The sequence below is a fragment of the Mustela nigripes genome, chromosome 11 (genome assembly GCF_022355385.1).
Source record: "Mustela nigripes isolate SB6536 chromosome 11, MUSNIG.SB6536, whole genome shotgun sequence".
NCBI classification, from domain to species: domain Eukaryota; kingdom Metazoa; phylum Chordata; class Mammalia; order Carnivora; family Mustelidae; genus Mustela; species Mustela nigripes.
In genome coordinates this window covers 24,482,677-24,506,140 of record NC_081567.1, presented here as the reverse complement: position 1 = coordinate 24,506,140, position 23,464 = coordinate 24,482,677, and the positions used below count along the sequence as shown (strand labels likewise).

The 23,464-nt window shown below is 42.3% G+C and overlaps 1 protein-coding gene across 7 annotated transcripts in view; it reads right to left on the bottom strand.

The window, feature by feature from the left end:
- The window catches only part of KNOP1 (lysine rich nucleolar protein 1), a 50,686-nt gene that overhangs the window by 13,061 nt on the left and 14,161 nt on the right, over positions 1-23,464 (bottom strand). For 2 of the 7 annotated variants that reach the window (XM_059415207.1, XM_059415208.1), the window contains 2 exons: positions 16,900-16,977; positions 9,980-14,332 (listed from right to left, as the gene is read on the bottom strand). The exons of the other annotated variants lie outside the window; for them this stretch is intronic. In XM_059415207.1, the coding sequence (XP_059271190.1) occupies positions 14,021-14,332; positions 16,900-16,977 (390 nt within the window). In that variant the 3' untranslated portion in view covers positions 9,980-14,020. Of the gene's footprint in view, positions 1-9,979; positions 14,333-16,899; positions 16,978-23,464 lie in introns of those variants that run through there. 7 annotated transcript variants of the gene reach the window in all.

Genomic DNA, 23,464 nt, shown 5'->3' with positions numbered 1-23,464 from the left:
CTTAATCACTCTGAGACCCATCACCAAGGCATCAGTTTGGAAAGTGCTGGGTTATACATGAAGGACATTTACTACTTTTAAGGCATGTGCTGGGATGGGCAAGTCTGTAGGAATTTTCTCTGGGAAGGGAAGAGTTAGCAGGTACCACTGTCTTGCCCTCGTGTAGCCCACCTCGTCCAATGCTGGCAGGTACCAGTTCTGACACTTTGCTAGAACCACTGGCACTGACAAGGCATTCCTCTTTGGACCCACCTTCTCAAAAGGCACAACTTATGCTTACCACAATGCTCATAGCGGTTGTGGCCAAATCTCCCTGCCGCTCACACAGCCCACACAGGGACAGGCCTGGAGCACCTGGTTCTGGTGGCCTGGGAAGACAGCGCTTTTGGCCCCACAGGATGCCTTCTATAGAAGACCAGATGTAGCTGACCTACTAAATACAGAGTAGACAAAATGGAATGGGTTCCAAATAAAAGAAAACAAAATCTCAAAAAATGAGCCAGAGATAAGCAATCCACCTGATAAAGAATTCAAAGTAACAGTCATAAAGATGCTAGCTGGACTTGAATTCAATGAGAACTTTAACAGAAAATATAAAAAGGGACCAGTAAGAGCCAAATACAGTAACAAATGAAAAATACCATCTGTGTATCAACATCAAATTAGAGGGTGCAGAAAAATGAATCAGCAATCTGGAACACTGGCATTACAAGCATCCCAAGAGAGGAGAGAGAAAAAAACCAGAAAACTTAATTGAATAATAGCTGATAAATTCTACAATCTAGAAAAGGAAATAGACATTATAGTACCAGGAATCACAGAGAGCCCCAAACAAGATGAATCCAAAGAGGTCCACACCAAGACACATGATAAAGCTGGCCCTTGAACAACACAAAAACACTTACATGTGAATACTTCTTTTATACAGAATAGTACTAGATTTTCTCTTGTGATTTCTTATTTTCTCCAACTTTAAGAATATATTATATAATACATATAACAGAAAATATGTGCCTAACAGCTGTTTAAGACTTCTAGTCAACAGCAGACTATTAGTAAACCTGGGGACAGTCAAAAGTTATGTCGATTTTCAACTGCACAGGGGGATTGGTGCCTCTAACCCCTACATTGTTCAGGGGTCAACTGTACAATGTCAAAAATTAATGAAAAAAATTAATGAAAAATTAATGAAAACCTTAAAAGCAGTAGGAGAAAAGCAACTAATAACATACCCATAAGGCTATCAGCTGATTTTTCAGCAAAAACTATGTGGGCCAGAAATGAATGGTGTCATCTATTCCAAGTGCTAGGGGGGTAGAAATAAACAACAAAAAACCCTACAGCCAAGAATACCTGTCAAGAGTATCATTCAGAATTGCTAGAGAAATAAAGTGTCCCGAATAAAAGTTAAGAGTTCATCACCACTAAACCAGCCTTACAAGAAATGATAAAAGGACTCCTTTAAGTGTAAAAGGACATACCTAGATGAAAATTATGAAAGAAAAAACTTCACAGATAAACATCCAGTAAAGTTAGTAAATCAATCATTTATAATAATATGAAAGACAAAAGCAGTATCAATTTTATCTACCATAATTAGTTAATGGATACACAAGATAAAAAGATGTAAAGTATGACACCAAATACATAAAATGTGGAAGGGGAGGGCAGTAAAAATGCAGTGCTTTCAGAATATGTTCGAACTGAAGTGACCATTAAAATAGACTGCTAGACATTGTTATAAATGAACCTCATGGTAACCAAAAATCTTTAGTAGACACACAAAATATCAAAGAATCCAAGCATAAGACTAAAAGTCACTAATAAAAGAGAGTAAGAGAACAGAAAAGAACAAAACAACCAGAAAACAATTAAAATGCAAGTATAGCTAACCCTTGAACAGCAAAGGTCTGAACTACATGTTTTTTTTTTAAATAAATACAATACTGTAAATGTCTTTTCTATTCCTTATGACTTTCTTACTTTAAGAATATAGTACATCTAACATACAAACTATGTCAGCCAACTGTTCATGTTACCAAGCAAGGCTCCTGACTTAATACTTAAGTTTTGGGGCTCTCAAAAGTTACATGTGGATTTTCAACTGCAGGAAGGTCAGTCAGTGTCCCTAACCACCACCTTATTCAAGGGCAAATGTATATTCCTATCAATACTTATTTTAAATGTAAATAGACTAAATGCTCCAATCCAAAGATATAGGGTTACTGAAAAAATGATAAATAAAAAGACATCCATATGATGCCTACAAGAGACTCACTTCAGGCCATAAGATCTAGCAATCAAAAAATTAGAAAAACCACAAACACATAGACACTGAACAACATGGTACTAAACAACCAATGGGTAAATGAAGAAACCAAAAAGGCAATTAAAAAAATACCAAGACAAAGAATAATGGCAATACAGTGTTTCAAAATCTTTGGGACACAGAAAAAGCAATTCTAAGATGGAAATTTATAGCGATACAGGTATACCTCAAGAAACAAGAAAAATAACACAATCTAACCTTACAACTAAAGGAACTAGAAAAAGAACAAACAAGCCCAAAGTTAGCAGAAGGAATGAAATAATGAAGATCAGAGTGGAAATAAATGAAATAGAGACCAAAAACAAAAAACATGAACCCAACAACAAAAGACCAATGAATCCAAGAAGTGGTTCTTGAAAAAACTGACAAACCTTTAGCTGCACTAAAGAAAAAAGAGGACTCAAATAGATAAAATCAGACATGAAGGAGAAGTTACAATTGTAACTTCTTGTAAGAAGTTACAATTTTAACTTCTTACAAAGAATTGTAAGAGACTACTGCAAAAAAACTGTATGCCAACAAACTGGACAATCTAGAAGAAATGGACAAATTACTAGGCACATAAAATATTCCAAAACTGAATCAAGGACAGGAAATCTGGACAGAATGGTCACTAGTAAGGAGATTGGATGAGTAACCCAAAACCTTGCAACAAACAAAAGTCCAGGGCCTGATCGCTTCACAGGTAAAGCCAAACATTTAAAAAGAGTTAAATTAAAGAGTTAAACACCTATCCTTTTCCATTACTGCAAAAAACTGAAGAGGAAAGAATGCTTCCAAATTCTGTAAGGCCAGCATTACTCTGAAACCAAAACCAGATAAAGATACACACTACAAGGGGGAAAATGCTAATTATAAGCCAATGATATCCCTGATGAACACCAGTGCAAAACTCCTCAACAAAATATTAGCAAGCCAAATTCAATAAAAACATTTAAAGGATTACTCACCGAATTATTCCAGGGATGCAAGGATAGTTGAGTATCTGCAAATCAACCCATGTGATCCACTACATTAACAAAATGAAGGATTAAAAATCATGATCATCTCATGAGATTAAAAAAAAAAAAATTCTGACAAAATTCACCTATTCGTGATAACAACTCAACACAGGGGGCGTGGAGGGAACATAATTCATCATAATTAAAGCCCAAACCCACAACTAACATCATACCCAATATCAAAAAGCTGAAGGCTTTTCCTCTAAGATCAGACACGGGACAAGAATGTTTGCTCTCCGTTTCTTCACATAGCACAGGGGGCTGAGCCAGAACAATCATGTAAGAAAAAGAAAAGGCATCCAAACTGGTAAAGTAGTAAAACTGTCACTATTAGCAGATGACAAGATTTGTGCAAGTCTGCTGGCAGTTTCAGATGATTACAGGTCCCCTCCCACAGCAGGCGTGCAGAAATCTTGCTATATAAACTCTAGGGGCGCCTGGGTGGCTCAGTGGGTTAAGCCACTGCCTTCGGCTCAGGTCATGATCTCAGGGTCCTGGGATCGAGCCCCGCATTGGGTTCTCTGCTCAGCGGGGAGTCTGCTTCCCCCTCTCTCTGTCTGCCTCTCTGCCTGCTTGTGATCTCTCTGTCAAATGGATAAAATCTTGAAAAAAAAAAAAAAACCTCTAAAGACCAAAAACAACCCCCCCCAAATCCCAAAACTCACCATAATAAATGAATTCAGTAGAAGTTGCAGGATACAAAAATTAATACATCTGCTTCATTTTTATATGCCAATAATAAACTAGCAGGAGGAAAAAGTTTTAAAAACACTGTTTACAACCACATTAAAAAGGGTAAAACAGGACAAAGCAGACTCTCCACAGCTAAACGTAGAGAAGAGACCACACTGAAGAGGGTAGGAAAAGTTGAGACACAGCTGGGAGGTAAAATGACTACAGGACTATCCACGTGAGGGAGGGCTGCCCACGGGCCTGGACAGGGTCAAGAAACAGACCCTCACCCCAGGCACCCCAGGCATGAGGAGCCCACCCAGGAAAGATGAATCCCCATAACATTTAGCTTTGAAAAGCAGAGGGGCATAATTTCACTAGTTCTTACAGTCAATGCAGCTTGACACCTGGAACTTTAAAAATCAGAGGGCTCAGCTCTGGAGAGCCAGGATAATAGAAAACTGATTCTATCCTTAAGCAGACTGTACAATAAACAGCCCCATGGAGATAAAACATAGAAGTAGCAGTTTGAAAAATGCCTGGGGTATCCAAGAGTGAGATTGATTTACTAATATTAGAGTATGTTCTGCAGAGGCAAGGCTCCTTGGGACACTTCTCCAAGGACAAAGGAGCTGGTGAGTGCCATGACAGACACCCACAGGAACCAGCAGAGCACGCTTTCCACGCTAGCTTGATGGCACTGCGCACCCCAACTCGCACGTCTGTGGATCTGCCCAATCCAACCCAGCAGTCTCGGCAGGAGCTGTAGGTGGCTGCAGGTCCCCTCCAATAGCAACCTACAGCACAAACCCTGCTACAACCAGGCACCCCTGGATTCTATGGACTTTCTCCCTCCAATGCATCCTTGGCCAGAGCCCAAAAGCTCAGGCCTCAACACAAGGAAAGTGCCCAGTAGTTGAGTGCTACTGCATCTGTGGCAAACACTTGGTCTGACTCAACTCAAGCCCAAGGTGGCCCCAGATTGACCCACTAACACAGGGACCAAACCGTGCCCACAATAGGCAAAGGGCCACTGCAGACAGCTTAAGGCAAAAGCGGTTCAGCCACGGTAACAGGGCACTCACAACACACACAGTAAACACCCCAGAAACAGCAGGTTCTGGCAAACAGGATACTGCATGCCACTACAGGACCTCTTCTTCGTAAGCCACCACTTTCACGAATAGGGGAGGCAGCTGACCTTCCTAACAGAAACAGACACAGAGTTAGACAAAATGAAGAGATAAAGGAATATCACAAATGAAAGAACAAGACAAAATCGAAACAAGGGAGCTAAACAGAATAGAAACAAGTAATATATATGTCTGATAAAAAATTTAAAGTAATAGTCATAAATATACCCACTGGACTGCAGAAAAGAGTGGAGGACCTCAGATCCTTTGACAAAGAGACAGAAAACCTAAGAACCAACCAGAGATAACTCAATAAATGAAATTCATACTATACTAGATGGAATAAATAGATTAGAGGAAGCAGAAGAATGATCAATGACTAGAGGACAGAGTAATAGAAAGCAATCAAATTAAACAGGAAGGAGAAAAAAATGAAAACAGACTTAGGGAACTCAGCAATACTATCAGCATAACAACAATTTGCATTATAGGGATCCCAGAAGGAGAAGAAAGAGAAAAGGGGGCAGAAAGTTTAAAAAATAAGAGCTTAGTAGTTCCCAAATCTGGCTAAGGAAACAGAAATCCAGATCTGAGCACAGAGCCCCCATCAAAATCAACCCAAGGAGGTCCACTCCAAGACACATTCTTAGTAATTAAAATGGCAAACAGCAGTAATTGAGAATTTTAAAAGCTACAAGGGAAAACAGTTACATACAAGTGAAACCCTGTAAGGCAATCAGGTGATTTTTCAGCAGAAATGTTTGCAGGCCAGAAGGGAGTGGTACAATATATTCAAAGTGCTGAAAGGAAAAAACCTGCCACCAAGAATATCCAATCCAACAAGGGTATCATTCAGAATAAGAGAGAAAGTGTTTCCCAGACAAATAAAAGTTAAATTCATGACCACAAAACCAGCTATACAAGAATGTTAAAGGGGACTCTGAGTAGAAAGGAGAGACTATAAAGAGGAGGAAGAAAAGCAGAAAGCACAATAGTAGGAAAATTAAGTATATCTATAAAAATCAGTCAAGGATTTCACAAAATAAAGTATGACACCATATACTTTAAATGGGGGGGGGGGGTAAAGAACAGATTCAAATTTAAGGGACCATCAACTTAATATAGACTGATGTATACAGTTATTTACAAACCTAATGGTAACCACAAATCAAAAATCAGTAACAGACATGCAAAAAGAAAGAAAGGAGTTCAAGTCTACCACTGAAGAAAGCCAGCAAACAGTGAGAAAAGAGAGCAAAAGGAACAGAACTACTTAACAACCATAAAACAAGCAACAAAATGGCAATACATACATACCTATCAGTAATTACTTTGAATGTAAGCAGCCCAACTGTCCATCAATAGATGAATGGATAAAGAATATGTGACACGTACACACTTGAATATTACTCAGCCATAAAAAGAAAATCTTGCCATTTGCAACACGGATCTAGAGAGTGTAAGTGAAAAAAGTCCGAGAAAGACAAATACCATATGATGTGGAATTTAAGAAAACAAATGAACAAAGAAAAAAGAGACAACCCAAAAAACAGACTTTTTAAAAAAGATTTTATTTATTTATTTGACAGACAGAGATCACAAGTAGGCAGAGAGGCAGGCAGAGAGAGAGGAGGAAGCAGGCTCCCTGCCGAGCAGAGAGCCCAATGCGGGGCTCGATCCCAGGACTCTGGGATCATGACCTGAGCTAAAGGCAGAGGCTTTAACCCACTGAGCCACCCAAGCGCCCAAAAAACAGACTCTTAACTAAGAGAACTGATGGTTACCAGAGGGCAGATGGGTAGGGTGGGTGAGGGGTGGGTAAAAATAGATGAAGACTGCTTATTATGATGAGCAGTCAGTAATGTACAGAATCAGTGAATCACTGTATTACGCACCTGAACTAGTATTACACCGCATATTAACTACAGTGGAATACATACATACCTAAGAATAAATTTAACCAAGGCGGTGAAAGAACTATACTGAAAATTGTAAGACACTGATGAAAGAAACAAGGTCACATAAATAAATGGAAAGATATACCATGCTCATGGACTGGAAGAGTACTGTTAAAAATGTCCATACTACCCAAAGCAATCTACAGGTTCAGTGTAATCCCTATTAAAATACTTATGGCATTTTCCACAGAACTGGACAAACAATCCTAAAATTTGTATGGAACCACGAAAGGCCCTGAATACCAAAGCAATCTTAGGACAGGAAAAACAAAGCTGGAGGTTGCACAATTCCAGATTTCAAACTACACTACAAAGCAATAGTAATCAAAACAGAACAGTACTGGCACAAAGACACATAGATCAACAGAAGAGAACAGAGAGCCCAGAAATAAACCCACAGTTATATGGTTAATTACCCTATGACAACAGATTCAAGGATCTAACAATAGGGAGATAGACAGTCTCCTCAATAAGTGGTGCTGGGGAAAATGGACAGGTACATCAAAAGAATGAAACTGTACCACTTTCTTACACCACATACAAAAATATATTCAGGGCATCTGGGTGGCTCAGTTGGTTATGCAACTGCCTTCAGCTCAGGTCATGATCCTGGAGTCCCGGGATTGAGCCCCACACTGGGACTGCTCAGTGGGGAGTCTACTTCTCCCTCTGACCTCTCCCCTGTCATGCTCTCTCTCTCTCTCAAACAAATAAAGTAAAAGAAATCTTTAAAGATTTGATTTATTTACTTATTTATTTGTCAGAGAGTGAGCACACACGCAGGCAGAGTGGCAGGCAGAGGCAGAGAGAGAAGCAGGCTCCCCACTGAGCAAGGAGCCTGATGCAGGACTCGATCCCAACACCTTGGGATCATGACCTGACCTGATGCCACCCAGTCCCAAAAGTAAAATAAATCCTAAAAACAAAAAATTCAAAATGGATTCAAGGCTTAAATGTAAGACCTGAAACCATAAAAAACTCCTGGAAGAAAACCTAGGCAGTAAATGCTTAGACAATGGTCTTAACATAGATTTCTGGATCTATCTCCTCAGGCAAGGGCAACATGAGCAAAACTAAATAACTGGACTATTAAAAAGCTTTTGCACAGCAAAGGAAATTATCAATGAAACAAAAAAGCAGACTACTAAAAGGGAAAAGATATATGTAAATATTTGATAAGGAGTTAATACCCAAAACATATAAAAAATGCAAAAATCTCATACAACTAAACACCAAAATCTCTCAAATAATTCAACTGAAAATGGGCAGAGGATTTGAGCAGGCATTTTTTCCAAAGACATATATATGACCAAAAGATGAAAAGATGCTCGACATCACTCATCACCAGGGAAATGCAAATGATAATTACAGTGAGACATCACCTCACACCTGTCAGACTGACTATAATCAAAGACAAGAAATAACAAGTGTTGTGGAGGGTGTGGAGAAAAGGGAACCTCCATGCACTGTTGGTGGGAATGTAAACTGGTGCAGCTACTGTAGAAAACAGTACAGAGGTTCCTCAAGAAATTAAAAATAGAAATACCATATGATCCACTTCTGGGTGTTTACCAAAAGAAACCAAAAACACGGATTCAAAAAAATATATACAACGTTATGTTTATCCCTGCATTATTTACAATGATAGCCAAGATAAAGATACATGCTATATGTCCACTGATAATATGGTGTGGGGACACACACAACACACAGGAATATTACTCAGCCATAAAAAAGAACAAAATCTTGCCTTTCCCAACTACATGGATATACTACAAGCTTATGGTAAGTGAAATAAGTTGGAAAAAGACAAATACCATATAATTTCATATAATTTGATTATAAAGAAATGAATAAACAAAAATAGAAACAGACTCAAAAATCAGAGAAGATACTGGTGGTTGCCAGAGGGCAGGGAGGTGGGAAGAAGAGGGAAATAGGCAAAGGGGATTAAGAGATACAAACTTCCAGTTATAAAATAAGTAAATCACAGGGATATAAGTAAGCAGAGGAAATACAATCAGTAATATTTTAATAACTTTGTACAGTGAAAGACGGTAATTATACTTTCTGTGGTAGGCATTTTTTAATGCATATAAAACATCAAATGACTATGTTGTACACATAAAACTAATAATATGTATGCCAAATACTATTAAAAATAAATTTTAAAAACACACAGTGGTGGATTAGAGAAAGTGAGGTCAAATCTGCAACTCCCTCTGTGGCTTCAGTGGAAAGTATTCTATAACTGAATAAACCTCCCAAAGGAATGTTTATGTTCATGACTGTTCATTTAATTACTTCTGACTCTCTTCATCCAGAAGAGAACTTGTCTAAACATACTGTTCTGTTCGCTCTGCAGCCATAATTCTAAACTGCATGTGATTCTTTTTTTTTTTTTACCACCAGATTTTTGGAATCTGGGATCTGATTCTTGTATTACTGCTGATGAGCTTCCACTGACATTTTATTTTCAATCAGTAAAAGCATTAATATTGATTGGTGGTGATTCACAGCCTGGAAGTCTGCGCTCAGGAAAATGCACCCATTTAATCCAAGTTGTGGATTTGGAAGGTATAAAATGGACATAAATTACATATCCTCTCTACCCTGTGAAATATAGGATCATAGTTCACACAATCTCAGTAAAAGCGGCTAAAATCATTTAAAAAATAAATTTATATTAAACTCCTATTTTTACTGAACAGTTTAGGACCAAAGAATATGATACGGATTTCTTGGCCAACAGAACTGTGAATTACTCCACCCCCTGGGCCCCAGCCTGAGAAAAGAGCCAACATTAAAAAACAGTGGATCCTGAAAAATAACCCTTTTGCTCGCCTTTACTGGACAAAACATACAGAAATTCAGAAAACATGGTGGTATTGCTCAAATATTACCAAATGACCTTTATTTCACAAAATTATTTCCATTAAAATGATCTCAAATACCACTGTTAACTATATGATACCGTTTAAATGAAACACAATTGGCAAATTCACAAATAACCTGCTTTAAGTCCTTTTTTCTACTCTGAGGTTGTTCTTACCGGACAGTGTTCATTCCCAAGCCTGAGTAACGTAATGTTCTTAAATTGACATGAATTTGGACTTTCGTATTAGGTTGAATATTCATTACACCAAAGGCGCTTCAGAACCATCTGTCACCAGGCCCAGGCAAAAGCTCAGATTTTCTATGATTTTTTGTGGTTTTCCTCAGCCCATTACTGAATCAATTAGCCAGTCTCTGAAAATCACAGCCTACAGGGGATGAAGTCTACTGTTATTACAAAGGACAACAGAAAAATAAAAATTCAAAAAATTTTAGGAAATAAGGTTAAAAAAAATGAAGAAAAGTTCTGCATGAGACCTATACAACTTTTCTATTGCTGCTTTAACAAATTACCACAAACTTAGTGGCTTACACCAATACAATTCTTTCACTTTGCAGATTTGTTCCAACTCCAACAGATCTTAGGGGACTTTCCCTCAGAGTGAAGGTGTGGGCACAGCTTTGTTCCTTCTGGAGGCTCTGCGGAAGAATGTTTTCTTGACTTTTCTAGCTTCTAGAGGGCAGCTGCATACCTTGGCTTGTGGCCCCTTCCTCTATCTTAAAACCAGCAACAGCTTGTTGAGTTTTGTTTTTTTTTTTTTAATATTATATTTATTTATTTGACACGGAGAGATCACAAGTAGGCAGAGAGGCAGGCAGAGTGAGAGTGAGAGAGAGAGAGAGAGGAGGAAGCAGGCTCCCTGCTGAGAGCCTGACTCGGGACTCAATCCCAGGACCCTGAGATCATGATCTGAGCCAAAGTCAGAGGCTTAACCCACTGAGCCACCCAGGCGCCCCTGGTTGAGTTGTTCTTACAAGTCTCTTCCATATTTCTGCCTCCCTCTTCTATAGTTAAGGACCTGTTATGATTAAACTGGGTCCAATCAGACAATCCAGGATAATCTTATTTTAAGGTCAACTGACTGGCAACTGTTAATTCCATCCGCTACCCTCAACTCCTTTTTGTTTTGTGTCCTAATACTCCTAAGTTCTCATGACTGGGACATGGACATCTGGGGTGGGGGTGCACAAACCTGAATAATTCTGTTTGTAGAGCTGAATACACAATTTCTTTTAGAGGAGAACTTTGTCTACCTAGCAAACACTTTTGATGGGCCAGTCTAGATATGGAAAGCAAGCCTCGGGGCAGGGCCTAGGGGCTAATAAGGCAGGAACAGCAGCACTCCCTGCACAGACGCAATCAGGAAATCATGAGGTTTCAGCGACGGCTGGATAAGGACAACTGTAAGGAGGGAAGGACCCTGCCACAGGGAAGGAGGGTGGGTCAAGTGAGAAAGCCAAGGGAGAAATGAGAAAAGGGCTGTTAAATATTCAACCAAGACCCTGACTGTGCTATATGCCAAGACTTCTCCTGCCCCAATTCTGAGTAAAAGTCCCCAAACCTCCTCTTGCAGTGGAGACATGGTATGTTCCACAGAGTCAAGACATCAAGAACATAGGAGATGACACACAAAAAAAAAACCCTTGCAGATTGATGGCATTGGACATGGGACAAAGGGGCAGAGGTGGCACAAGCCAATGTTGTTTACTGTACAAAGGCGAGGGCCCAGCTAACACAGGAAGCTCAGAGTGAAAATCCTCCCAGGACTGCAGGACTGCTACAGGACAGAAACCCACTCTCTGAGAAATGGCATCTCTGCCAAGACTAAGTCCATTCTGAGGTCACTGGAGATCCTGCTGTCTTAGCTGTTCCACCTGCACTGTCTAGACCCTGCTTCAGAAACAAACTATCATAAACCTTCCCCTGGGCCAGTGGAATACTTCAGCCAATGGTGACACATTAGGTTTAAAACTCAAAACCCATTACACAAGACTACATATACTAAATGACAGGAGGGGAAAGGCCTGACCATCACATGCTAATGAGAACTATCACTATGGGGAAAAGACAGTGGACAAATGATCAGCGACTCTCCAGAGTCACCCAAGAGATGGCAGAGCACAATCCTTCCTGACAAGCCAAGGCAGGCCCAAGCTGTAGTGTGAGCTCTTGGCAAGTTAAAAACAATTAGAGAAGCAGTCAGTACAGTGAGTGAATTCCTGAAGTGTTGATCAAGGCCAGGAGAGATTTATTCCCCTGTGAAAAGAGGTGCTCCGAAGCAGCTAAATCAAAGGCAGAACCTTACCTTCCCGGCATTTAGATGGCCTCTTTCATTATGTATCTCAACTCAAGGTTGAGTCCATCAAAGGCCCAGTTCACATTCTAAGCGAAGTGGCCCTTCCTGAAACATGACTCCTGACCTGGCCAATGCTTACTTGCGCCCAGGCAGGCCTGCCTCACCTCTGCCCAGTGGGACAGTAGTGGACTCCATGTTTGTCCCACCACCAGCGTCGGCTCCTCACTCCTCCTTTATGACTGGCTTGAGGAGAATCTTCCTCCACATGCCAGGGGCTGGCTCAGAAATGGGCATATGACCCACGGCTAAGCAATGAGTTATGATGAAAGGTCTTCTGGAACTTTCCTTGAACCACAAGGTTTTTCTTCTTCCTCTGGCAAGTTCTAGTATCTTGATATTGTGCCTACAATTGCTATGGCCATTCTTTCAAGCAGCCCGATGAAACCAACAGGGTGGATGGAGCAGAGAGAAAAAGAATGTTTCTCTGTTAAGTTGCTGTATCAGTCCCCTACACATCAGGATTTCCTGCCCAGTGACAGACTGAATATCCTGCTGTTTAGTTAGGCCTGCCTGAGCTGGGACGTCTATAGGAGGCATTCAGGCCAAGCGATGTGAAAACGTCCTACTCAGAACCTGTATTTTCAGATGGAAACTGCTAGGTGAATGAAGAAGGTGGCCATTTGTCACTCAGGTCATTGTACCTGGAGCTCTGTGAAGCTGGTTGTAGAGTCCAGATACGGTAACAGTGTCATGATGAGGCAACTTCCTGCATCGTGCCCGCACATTCAGGCCTGCCGGCATTAGACCTCTGCCACACAAGTCACCTAGGACTCTCTTCCTTGTGGTCACAAAGATTCTAATAAACATATCCCTGGGAATTCACCGTTGGTTCACTAAGACTAACAGTCTCTCTAAAATGCTAAAATTGTTAGAATTCAGTTAAAGCATGAAGGTTAAATCCAAGCTCAACACTGAGGATGGAAGTCAGGAGAACCAGAAAAAGCAACATTGGTTTAGAAACACATTTCCCAAATGGAGAGAAAGCTCAGCCACATCTGCCTGTGGCCATTCAGACCTCTTTGCCTAAAGGTTCTCCAGGATGGGAAAAGAAAAAGAGCTTGCCCTTACCTGTTGACCATCAACTCTACTTCCTATTTGAGATTTAGACATCTAACAAAACCTCTGTCTCTTCAATCAAGAGACTTCATCCCCCATCAGTATTCCTGGTAAAATTCCCTAGACGAGGACATTAGGAGTGGTGAATAGTGATACAGGACGTGGGATACAGAAGGCCAGCACCTGGCACTTACTGGCTGGGTGAACCGGGGCAATTTTATTACTTCATCCCCGAACCTCAGTTTCCTCATCGGTAAGATGGGGATAATAGCACCTAGTTAGTTCCTAATTACTAACTACATTAACGTGAGGGAAACACAGTAGTACGTACCTGGCACATACTAAGCACTCAGCAAATTTAGCTATTATTTATATATGTTGATGTCTTCACACAGGGATGGAATGCTTAATACACAAAATAGTAGGCGTTAATCACTCACATGTTCTCTTGGCTTCTGAAACACGAGCTCCCTGACCCCAGTTTGTCCAAGCACATGGGCAGAGTTTTCAACTTAATCTCTGCAGAGATTTGATCTGAGACAGTTGTCAAATGGCTTTCAACTGCATAACTGAACAGTAAAAGCAATTGTGGCAGTTTTGAAGGATAAGATAGTAGAGTTTAATCTTCAAACTTGATTGACTTGGAAGCATTCCTGTCAATATAAAAGATTTTGTCCGGGGTGGTGGAGAAGCCCAGGCCAGTGCCCCGCTTGTGCTTCCAGCTCATGGCCCGGTCGTAGTCCTGCTGCAGGTTCCGCTGCAGGGCGTCAGCTGCCTTCTTGCTGAGAGCCATGTTGGGCCTTCCGCCTGTGTTAGAGGGGCGGCTGAGCGAAGGGGTCCCGTTTTTAAAGCCACCCATCAGTTTGAGAAATTTTAGTTTCTGTTCCTCATTTTCAAAACTAGCAGTATCCCACTGGCCAAACTGAGTTCTCTGTGTTAAGAGAAAAAAAAGGTGGTTATTTTCCTGATTTCCAAAGTCCTGCCCTTTCGCCAACCCAGCCTCACCAGGGAGGATCCAGCTGATTAAATGCTGGCTATGTGCCAGGCACAGTGCTCATCAACACATCAATGGATTGTCCTGACTTCTAATAAGAGCCCTATGAGGAATACTGTCAGCATCCCCGTTTTACTGATAAGGAAGTGGAAGCCTACAGCCTAACTGGGGGCACAAGCCTCATTAATGGCCCTGCTGGAATTCCATCTCAGGTCTGGTCTACACCATGGCCCACCACAGGAGCTGCCTGTCTGCTTTACTCCTCCCCTCACTCACAGCAAAGAGTACGGCACACCTCAGCTCACCTCCAACAATCTCACCTCCCAACACACCTCGACACACCTCCCAGCCCAGCTCACCTCACCTCACCAGCTGGCCGCCTGCTCTTCCCTCAGCCTAAGGTTTCTGACAGTTGGAAGGAGGCAGTTGCCAAGTGGGAATCTCAAATGCACATCTCTTCGCACAAGCACTGCATTTTACAGCAGGGAGTGGAGGCCCAGAGAGGTCAAGGGTCACACAGCTGAGTCCACGGCTGAGCCAGCCCAGGAACTCCAGGAACTCGGGGGCCCAATTCCTATACAGAGTACTCCACCACCTATCCATGAATCATCCACGTTCAAGAAAATGCAAGGCAGGACCTCAGAGGAGCTGCCTCAGAAAAGACCCCTGTCCTTCCCGGATCTGTGAGACAAGAAATACGACTCAAGAAAACAATGACTTAGAAGTCACACAAACCCAAGGATCAAGCCCAGCTGCGTGACCCTGGTAAAATTACTTAAACTCTCTGAGATTCAGTGTCCTCATCTATAAAATAGGAGTGTAATAACCCTCTCACAGGGCTTCGGCGAAGGACTGAATCAGATTTTACACCAACAACCCAGAGCACAATGTTTGGCAACCTTAAATCCTTGATAATTTGTCATTCTTCCCAACCCACCCCAATTGCTGACCTCCATACTGCCTGGGAACTTTCCACTTGCAAGCCAAATCCCAGCTTAGCACTTATTTCTAGGTCAGGTGTGGAAGAACAGTAAGAACCAGTCACTGGTACCCCTGCCCTGAATGAAGCAGTGAGAAATTCTTCCAGCTTCACAGTGGCCCAGATGAAGGCATAATTACAGCTTCCCCGTCCTACAATTTCTAGGATAAGAAACCAGCTCTGACAGTCCTGCCCTGGGTCTGAGCACAGGCTGACCAGTCACGGGTGAGCTAGCTCTTCAAGGGCTGCTGACCCATTCAAAGCGGACCCTCCTGCAGGGGTCCACAGCCAGTTCGAGTCCTCACCACATGCCTCAGTGTCAAGTGGCCTAGGTCCTGGGAGGCAATGCCACCTAAAGTGTCCCCAGCAGATGCCACCCCTCTGCTCTAGGATCCTACGTACAGCCTCTGAGGCCACAGGTTCTGAATGATGCTGCCCTGTTTCTGGTCTTCCTCAACTCAATGAGGGTTTCTATCAGCTCCGCTCCCCTCATGAGGCTGGGGAGAAAGGAGAGGATGCCCAGAAGGAAGAAACATAACAAAGTCCCTCTTCGTGCTCCACCGGGCCAGAGTAGGAGTCTCATTTACAGGGTGTGGAAACTGAGGCTCAGAGAGAGGACTGCTTGCCTCGAATCCACAACTAGAAAGTGGCAGAGCCAGAAACTGAACTCAGGTCTTTTGATCCAAATCAACTGTTCTTTCCTGTGTTCAACTATGAAGGCTTAGGAGAGTTCAGGAAGGCAAGGCTTCCCTGCCATATGGATCCTTCCTTCCCTCTCTCCCAAATCCAATCTATTAACAAGTCTGGTTGGATTATGAAGCTGGTTTCTTCTCTTTCTCTACCCTCTGCCACCATCCCAATCCTCAGGCCGAGAGGCTGAGCCTTCCAACCCCCTCCCCACTTACTCTACATAAAGGCCCTCCAGCAGCTCCCACAACACTTGGAGCCCAGTGCGCACTCCCTACCATGGCCACCAAGGCCAGCCTGGTATGGCCCACCGCGCTGCCCACATCCCCGCTCATCCCTCTGCAGCCTGACTTCCTGGTCATTGCGGTGCACGCTCTCCTGTCCCATCTCCTCAGGCCTGGTGTGGAAATCTCCCACTCCAACTGGGCCTTGTAGGCAGCCCTGAGAGAGGCCTGCTACCACACTGCTCTCACCTCTGCCTCCTGCTCTGGTCCAAGCAGACCTTTGAGGTCACCATCCACTGCTGGAAAGTGCTTTTCACATGCCCTCAGTGACTAATGTGTGGGACATCCCACCTGTGCACAGCAGGAGACAAAGGTTCAGGCTGCTTATCTTGCTTCGCCAGCACTCCAAGAGAGGCGAGCACCCCTTTCAGAAGGAAGGGAGTTAGCTTAGGACAAGCTGTGCAGTGAAGAGAGCCGGCAGGCAGACTGGGACAGCCTCTGGGGCCTGGACTAACATGGTCTCCCATCACTCTGCTCTTCACGGTGCATGCTGAGGAAGGAGTTGTCAGGATGCCGGGGTATGCAACCGACCAGAGCCTGAACATCAAACTTACTGTCCACTTCCTCGGTTCAGAAGCTTCTGTTTTGCCTGACTCACGATCGATTTCTTCTTGCAAGGCCTTTCGCCTCACCTGAGGAAGAGAGAGGAAAGAAAGAGGGAAATGGGACAGAGCTGTTTTCCTCTGAGCTTAAAACCGAGCAGAGACAGGGCAGGAGGACAGGAGGGTGACAAGAGCAAGAGCAGCTTTCCTGTGCTGCAAACTGGGGCAGGCATTTGTCAAAAGTGTCCCCTAAGTATCCCAAGGCTGCAATCGCTTGGCCTAAAATGGGCAGCCTCATTAAGCCTTGTTTTGGATTAAGAATGAACTTCTTTTAAGAATGAACCTTCCTATAAACTGAGCCTTATCCACCTTCAGCACTAGAACCATTTTTGTCTGTCCGTAATAGCCATACCGGGTAGAAACTTCCTAAAGCATATTGCCTGAAGCCCTGACGTCCTGTATAGAAGATATTGTAGTTAACTTTTGGGATAGCATTGTTTTCTAGAAAGAGCACTGGAGTCAGGCACAGGCTAGTTTGAATCTTAGCTCTGCCATTATCTTGTGTGGCTCTGGATCAGTCACTCAACCTTTGTGTACTTCAATCTATTTATCTGCAAATAGACAAGAAATATCAGCTACCCTGGAGGATAAATAGGAGAGAATATATATTTGGTCTTCATCCAGTTTCTGCACAGAGCTCCTAAACCCCTTGGGATTTCCTAAGTAAGGAAAGTAATCAAGGTATCTTTTGTTATGTTAATGAGGCAAATGCCAGAAAGTTCTTAAGAATGGGGGCTGGTGGCCAGCTGAATCAACCCTATGTTGACAGGGTTGGAACTTTCAGTCCCACCTCCAAGCCCCAAGGAGGGAGGAGGTGCAGAAGGGTGAATCAATCATGAAATGGCCAGTGATTTAATCAGTCATGCCTATATAATGAAGTCTCCATAAAACCCCCAAAAGAGGGGAGTGTTCAGAGAGCTTCTGAGTTGGTGAAAACATGGAGATCAGGGGACACTGGTATTCTTGGAGCGGGCAAGGAAGTTCAGTGCCGTTCCCCATATCTTGCCCTATGCATCACTACCATCCGGCTGTTCCTGATTTATACCCTTTTATTATAAACCAACAATCTAGTAAAAGGTTTCCCTGAGTTTTGTGAACTGCCCTAGCAAATTAGTAAAACCCAAGGAGGGGGTTATCAGAACCTCCCATCCCTAGCAGCCTGGTAAGTAAGAAACACAGGTAACAATCCAGCCTGTAACAGGCCTCTGAACTGGGGCATGGGCAGGGAGCAGTCTAGTGGGACTGAGTCCTTACCTTGTGAGATTTGACACGATCTCCAGATATGCGGTGCCAGAATTGAGCTGAATGGCAGGACACCCAGCTGGTGGCCAAGAATTGAAGTGGGAAACCCCCTACCCCACATTAAATTGTTGGGCGCAGAATGTAAGAACAGAATGCCTGGTCCACAGGAGGTATATCTTATACAATGTTGCCAGCATGGCTAGAAGCCACCATCAGTGGACTAATGACCCTGCTGTTTGATATAAAAGCTTTCAGGACCAATATCCCCAATGAATATAGATGCAAAAGTCCTCAGCAAAATGTTAGCAAACTGAATCCAGCATTACATTAAAAGGATCATTCACCATGATCAAGTAGGATTTATCTTAGGGATGCAAAGATGGTTTAATATCTGTAAATCAACTGAGGATAACAAAATGAATAAAAATTATATTCATCTCAGTACATGCAAAAAAAGCATTTGACAAAATTCATCACCAATTCATGGTAACTGTCAACAAAGTGGGTATAGAGGGAACATACCTCAACATAAGAAAGGCAATATATGAAAAACCCAGTTAGTATCATACTCAATGATGAAAAGCTGTAAGCTTTTCCTCTAAAATGAGAAAGAAAAAATATCTATCTTCATCACTTTTATTCAACACAGTACCTGAAGTCTCTGCCACAACAGCCAAAAAAGGAAGAAAGAAAGGGTTCCCAATTGGAAAGAAGTAAAACTGTCACTACTTGCAGATGACATAATACTCTATATAGAAAACCCTAAACACTCCACCAAAAACTGTTACAACTGATAAATGAACTCAGTAAAAGCTACAGGTTACAAAATCAATATACAGGAGTCTGTTGCATTTCTATACACTAATAGCAACCTATCAAAAAGAGAAATTAAGAAAACATCCCAGGGACACCAAGTTGCCTCAGCTGGTTAAGCGTCGGACTCTTGATTTCAGCTCAGGTCACGATCTCAGGATCATGAGATCTTCTGCTTAAGATTCTCTCTCCCCCTTTACCCACCTCCCCCGCCCCCACTGCCTCTCTCTTTAAAAAAAAAAAAAAAGAAAGAAAGAAAGAGAAAAGAAAACACTCCCATCTACGACTGCATCAAAAAGAATAAAATGCTTGGGAATAAATTTAAGCAAGGAGGTGAAAATGGTATACTCTGAAAATTATAAGACACTAATGAAAGAAACTGAAGATCACATAAATAAATGGAAAGATAGGGGCGCCTGGGTGGCTCAGTGGGTTAAAGCCTCCGCCTTCAGCTCAGGTCATGATCCCAGGGTTCTGGGATCGAGCCCCGCATCAGGCTCCCTGCTCAGTGGGAAGCCTGCTTCTACCTTCCCCACTCCCCCTGCTTGTATTACCCTCTCTCGCTATCTCTCGCTCTCTGTCAAATAAATAAAATCTTATTTAAAAGATATACCATGCTCATAGATCAGAAGAATACTGTTAAAATATCCATACTATCCTTGGGGCGCCTGGGTGGCTCAGTGGGTTAAGCCTCTGCCTTCAGCTCAGGTCATGATTCCAGGGTCCTGGGATCAAGCCCCACATTGGGCTCTCTGCTCTGCAGGGAGCCTGCTTCCTCCTCTCTCTCTCTGCCTGCCTCTCTGCCTGCTTGTGATCTCTGTCTGTCAAATAAATAAATAAGATCTAAAACAACAACAACAACAAAATATCCATACTATCCAAAGCAGTCTACAGGTTCAATGCAATCCCTATCAAATACCTACAGCACTTTGCATAGAACTGGAACAATCCTAAAATCTGTATGGAACCACAAAGACTCTGAATAGCCAAAGCAATCTTGAGAGAAAAAGCTAGGGTAAGCACAATCCCAGATTTCAAACCACACTACAAAGCAATTGTAATCAAAATAGAATGGTACTAGCACAAAAACAGATTAATGGAAGAAAATACATAGACCAGAAAGAAACCCCACATTTATATGGTCAATTAATCTATGACAAAGGATTCAAGGATAGACAATGGGGGGAAACAGTCTCTTGAATAAATGATGTTGGGAAAACTGGACAGCTATATGAAAAGGATGGAATTGGTCCACTTGCTTATACCATACACAAAAATAAACTCAAAATGGATTCAAGACTTAAATGTGAGACTTGAAACCATAGGAGTCCTAAAAGAATCTGCTTTTCTCTCACTTTCTCCCCTCTCATGCTCTCTCTGTCAAATAAATAAAATCGTAAAACAACAACACACACCAAAAAAAAAAAAAAAAAGAAACAAAGAAAATATAGGCAGGGCACCTGGGGTTAAGTGTCTGCTTTCAGCTCAGGTCATGATCCCAGGGTCCTATGATGAAGCCCTGCATCAGGCTCCCTGCTCAGTGGGGAACCTGCTTCTCCCTCTCTCTCCCCCTGCTCATTCTCTCTCCCTCTCAAATAAATAAAATCTTAAAAAAAAAAAAGGAAAGAAAACATAGGTGATAAACACTTGGATATCAAGCTTAGCAATGTTTTTCTGGATTTGTCTCCTCAGGTGATGGTAATAAAAACAATTGGGATAATCAAACTAAAAAGCTTCTGCATAGCAAAGGAAACCATAAAATGAAATGGCAACTTACTGAATGGGAACATGATACAGGAGACCCTTGAACAAGTGGGGATGGGGGCACTGACTCCCTGCAGTTGAAAATCCACATATAACTTTTGACTCCCCCCAAATTTAACTATTAGTAGCCTGAAAGCCTTACCAATAATATAAACAGTTAACACAGATTTTGAATGTTATACTTATTATATACTGTACTCTTACCACAAGCTAAAGGTGTTAAGAAAATTGTAAAAAAGAAAAAATACATTTATAGTACTGTATCAAAAAAAACCCATGTATTCACATACTTATGCAATTCAAATCCATGTTGTAAATGTATTCAACAAGGGGCTAATATCCAAAAAATATAAAGAACTCAAACAATACAAAAACAAAAAAATTTTAAAATGGGCAGAGGACCTGAAGAGACACTTGCCCAAAGAAGACATACAAAGGGCCAAGACACATCAACAGATGTTCAACATCATTCATGATCAGGAAAATGTAAATCAAAACCACAGTGAGAGATCACACCACACCAGTCAGACGGCACAGTATTAAAAAGACAGGAAATAACAAGTGCTGGCAAGGATGCCGAGGAAAGGCAACTCTTGTACACTGCTAGTGACTGTAAATTGGTGCAACCACTATAAAGAACAGCATGGAATTTCCTCAAAAATTTTAAACATTTTTAAGATTTTACTTATTTATTAGACACAGAGAGATCACAAGTAGACAGAGAGGCAGGCAGGAGGGCAGGGAAGCAGGGCCCCCACCAAGGAGAGAGCCCGACATGGGGCTTGATGCCAGGACCCTGAGATCATGACCTGAGCAGAAGGCAGAGGTTCAACCCACTGAGCCACCCAGGCGCCCCCCTCAAAAATTTTAAAAATAGAAATACTATATAAGCCAGTAATTCTACTTCAGGTGTTTACCCAAAGAAAAAGAAAAAACTGATTTTTTAAAGATTTTATTTATTTGTGAGAGAGAGAACAAGAGAGAAGAAACCCAAGCAGGGGGAGTGGGACTGGCAGAAGCAGGCTCCCAGCAGAGCAAGGAACCTGATGTGGGGCTCGATCCCAGGACCCTGGGATCATGACCTGAGCTGAAGGCAGATGCTTAATGACTGAGCCACCCAGGTACCCAGAAAACACTAATTTGAAAAGATATATGCACCCCTATGTTTATCCCACCATTATTTATAACAACCCAAGATATGAAAGTATCCTAAGAGTTCACTGATAGATGAATGCAAAAAGATGTGGCATGTGTATACATATTACATAACACACACACATACACTGCACCCCCAACACTGTGGAATATTACTCAGTCCTGAAAAAGAATGAAACCTTGCCATTTGCAACAGTATGGATGGGCCTACAGTGTATTATGCTAACTGAAATAACAAAAAAGACCAAACATAATGACTCCTAAAAACAGAAAACTAGTGGTTGCCAGATAGAGGGTTATAGGCAGATGGGCTCAACAGGTGAAGGAGATTGAGAAGTACAAACTTCCAGTTACAAATCAATCACAGGCATGTAAAATACAGCACAGGGAACATAGTAATATTATAATAGCTTTGTACAGTGACAGATGGTAACTATGCTTTTTGTGCTAACGATTTCATAAAATATGTAACTACTGAATCAATAGGTGGTACACCTGAAACTAATGTAACATTGTAAGTCAACTACACCTCAATTAAAAAAAAAAAAAGCTTCTAGGGCCTTGTCCTCCCTTTTAAGGGTTGTTTTTTTTTTAAAGATTTTATTTATTTATTTGACAGAGAGAAATTACAAGTACACTGAGAGGCAGGCAGAGAGAGAGAGAAACCCAAGCAGGGGGAGTGGGACTGGCAGAAGCAGGCTCCCTGCTGAGCAGAGAGCCCGATGCGGGACTCGATCCCAAGACCCTGAGATCATGACCTGAGCCGAAGGCAGCGGCTTAACCCACTGAGCCACCCAGGCGCCCCCCTTTTAAGGGTTTAGATGTAACTTCAGCTGCCCTAATTTGTGGCCTTTCTCCCTCCCCCCAACTTTTCTGGATAGAGAGAGTGAGAGCAAGCGAGCATGTACGAGTTGGGGGGGCAGGGGTGGAGTAGTGGAGGTGGGAGAGGGAGAGAATCTCAAGCATCCTCCACACCCAGTGTAGAGCCCAACATGAGCTGCAATCTCAGCACTGAGATCATGACTTGAGCCGAAATCGAGTTGGGACTCTCAACCAACTGAGCCACCTGGGCATCCCCCTCCTCCCTTCTAATCTGCCACAGGCTTTGAATCAAAGTGACTGTTTATAGAGCCAAGCTGACCATTTACGTAAGTTTAAAACTACATAAAGCAAAGTGACAACTGTAAGAGAAAATTATGATATATTCCTGTAGTGGAACCATGCTCCACATGTGGAATGATACAGATGTGCATATACCAAAATGAAAAGTAATTTGCCAGTTAAATGATAAAAGTTAAAAGAACAGTATACAGAGATCGAAGACAAGAAGAACAGCAATTCTGGAAACAGAAAAACAACCACTTTCTGAAAGGTAGGACCAGCGGAGAAGTGCATCCAAAGCGACCGGGAAGATAGACCCCGGGGGGAGGGGCCGGCTCCCGGCAAGCAGCGGAGCAACCGTGCACAAAATCAGGACTTTTAAAAGTCTGTTCCGCTGAGGGACATCGCTCCAGAGGCTAAACCGGGGCTTCGCCCCGGTTTA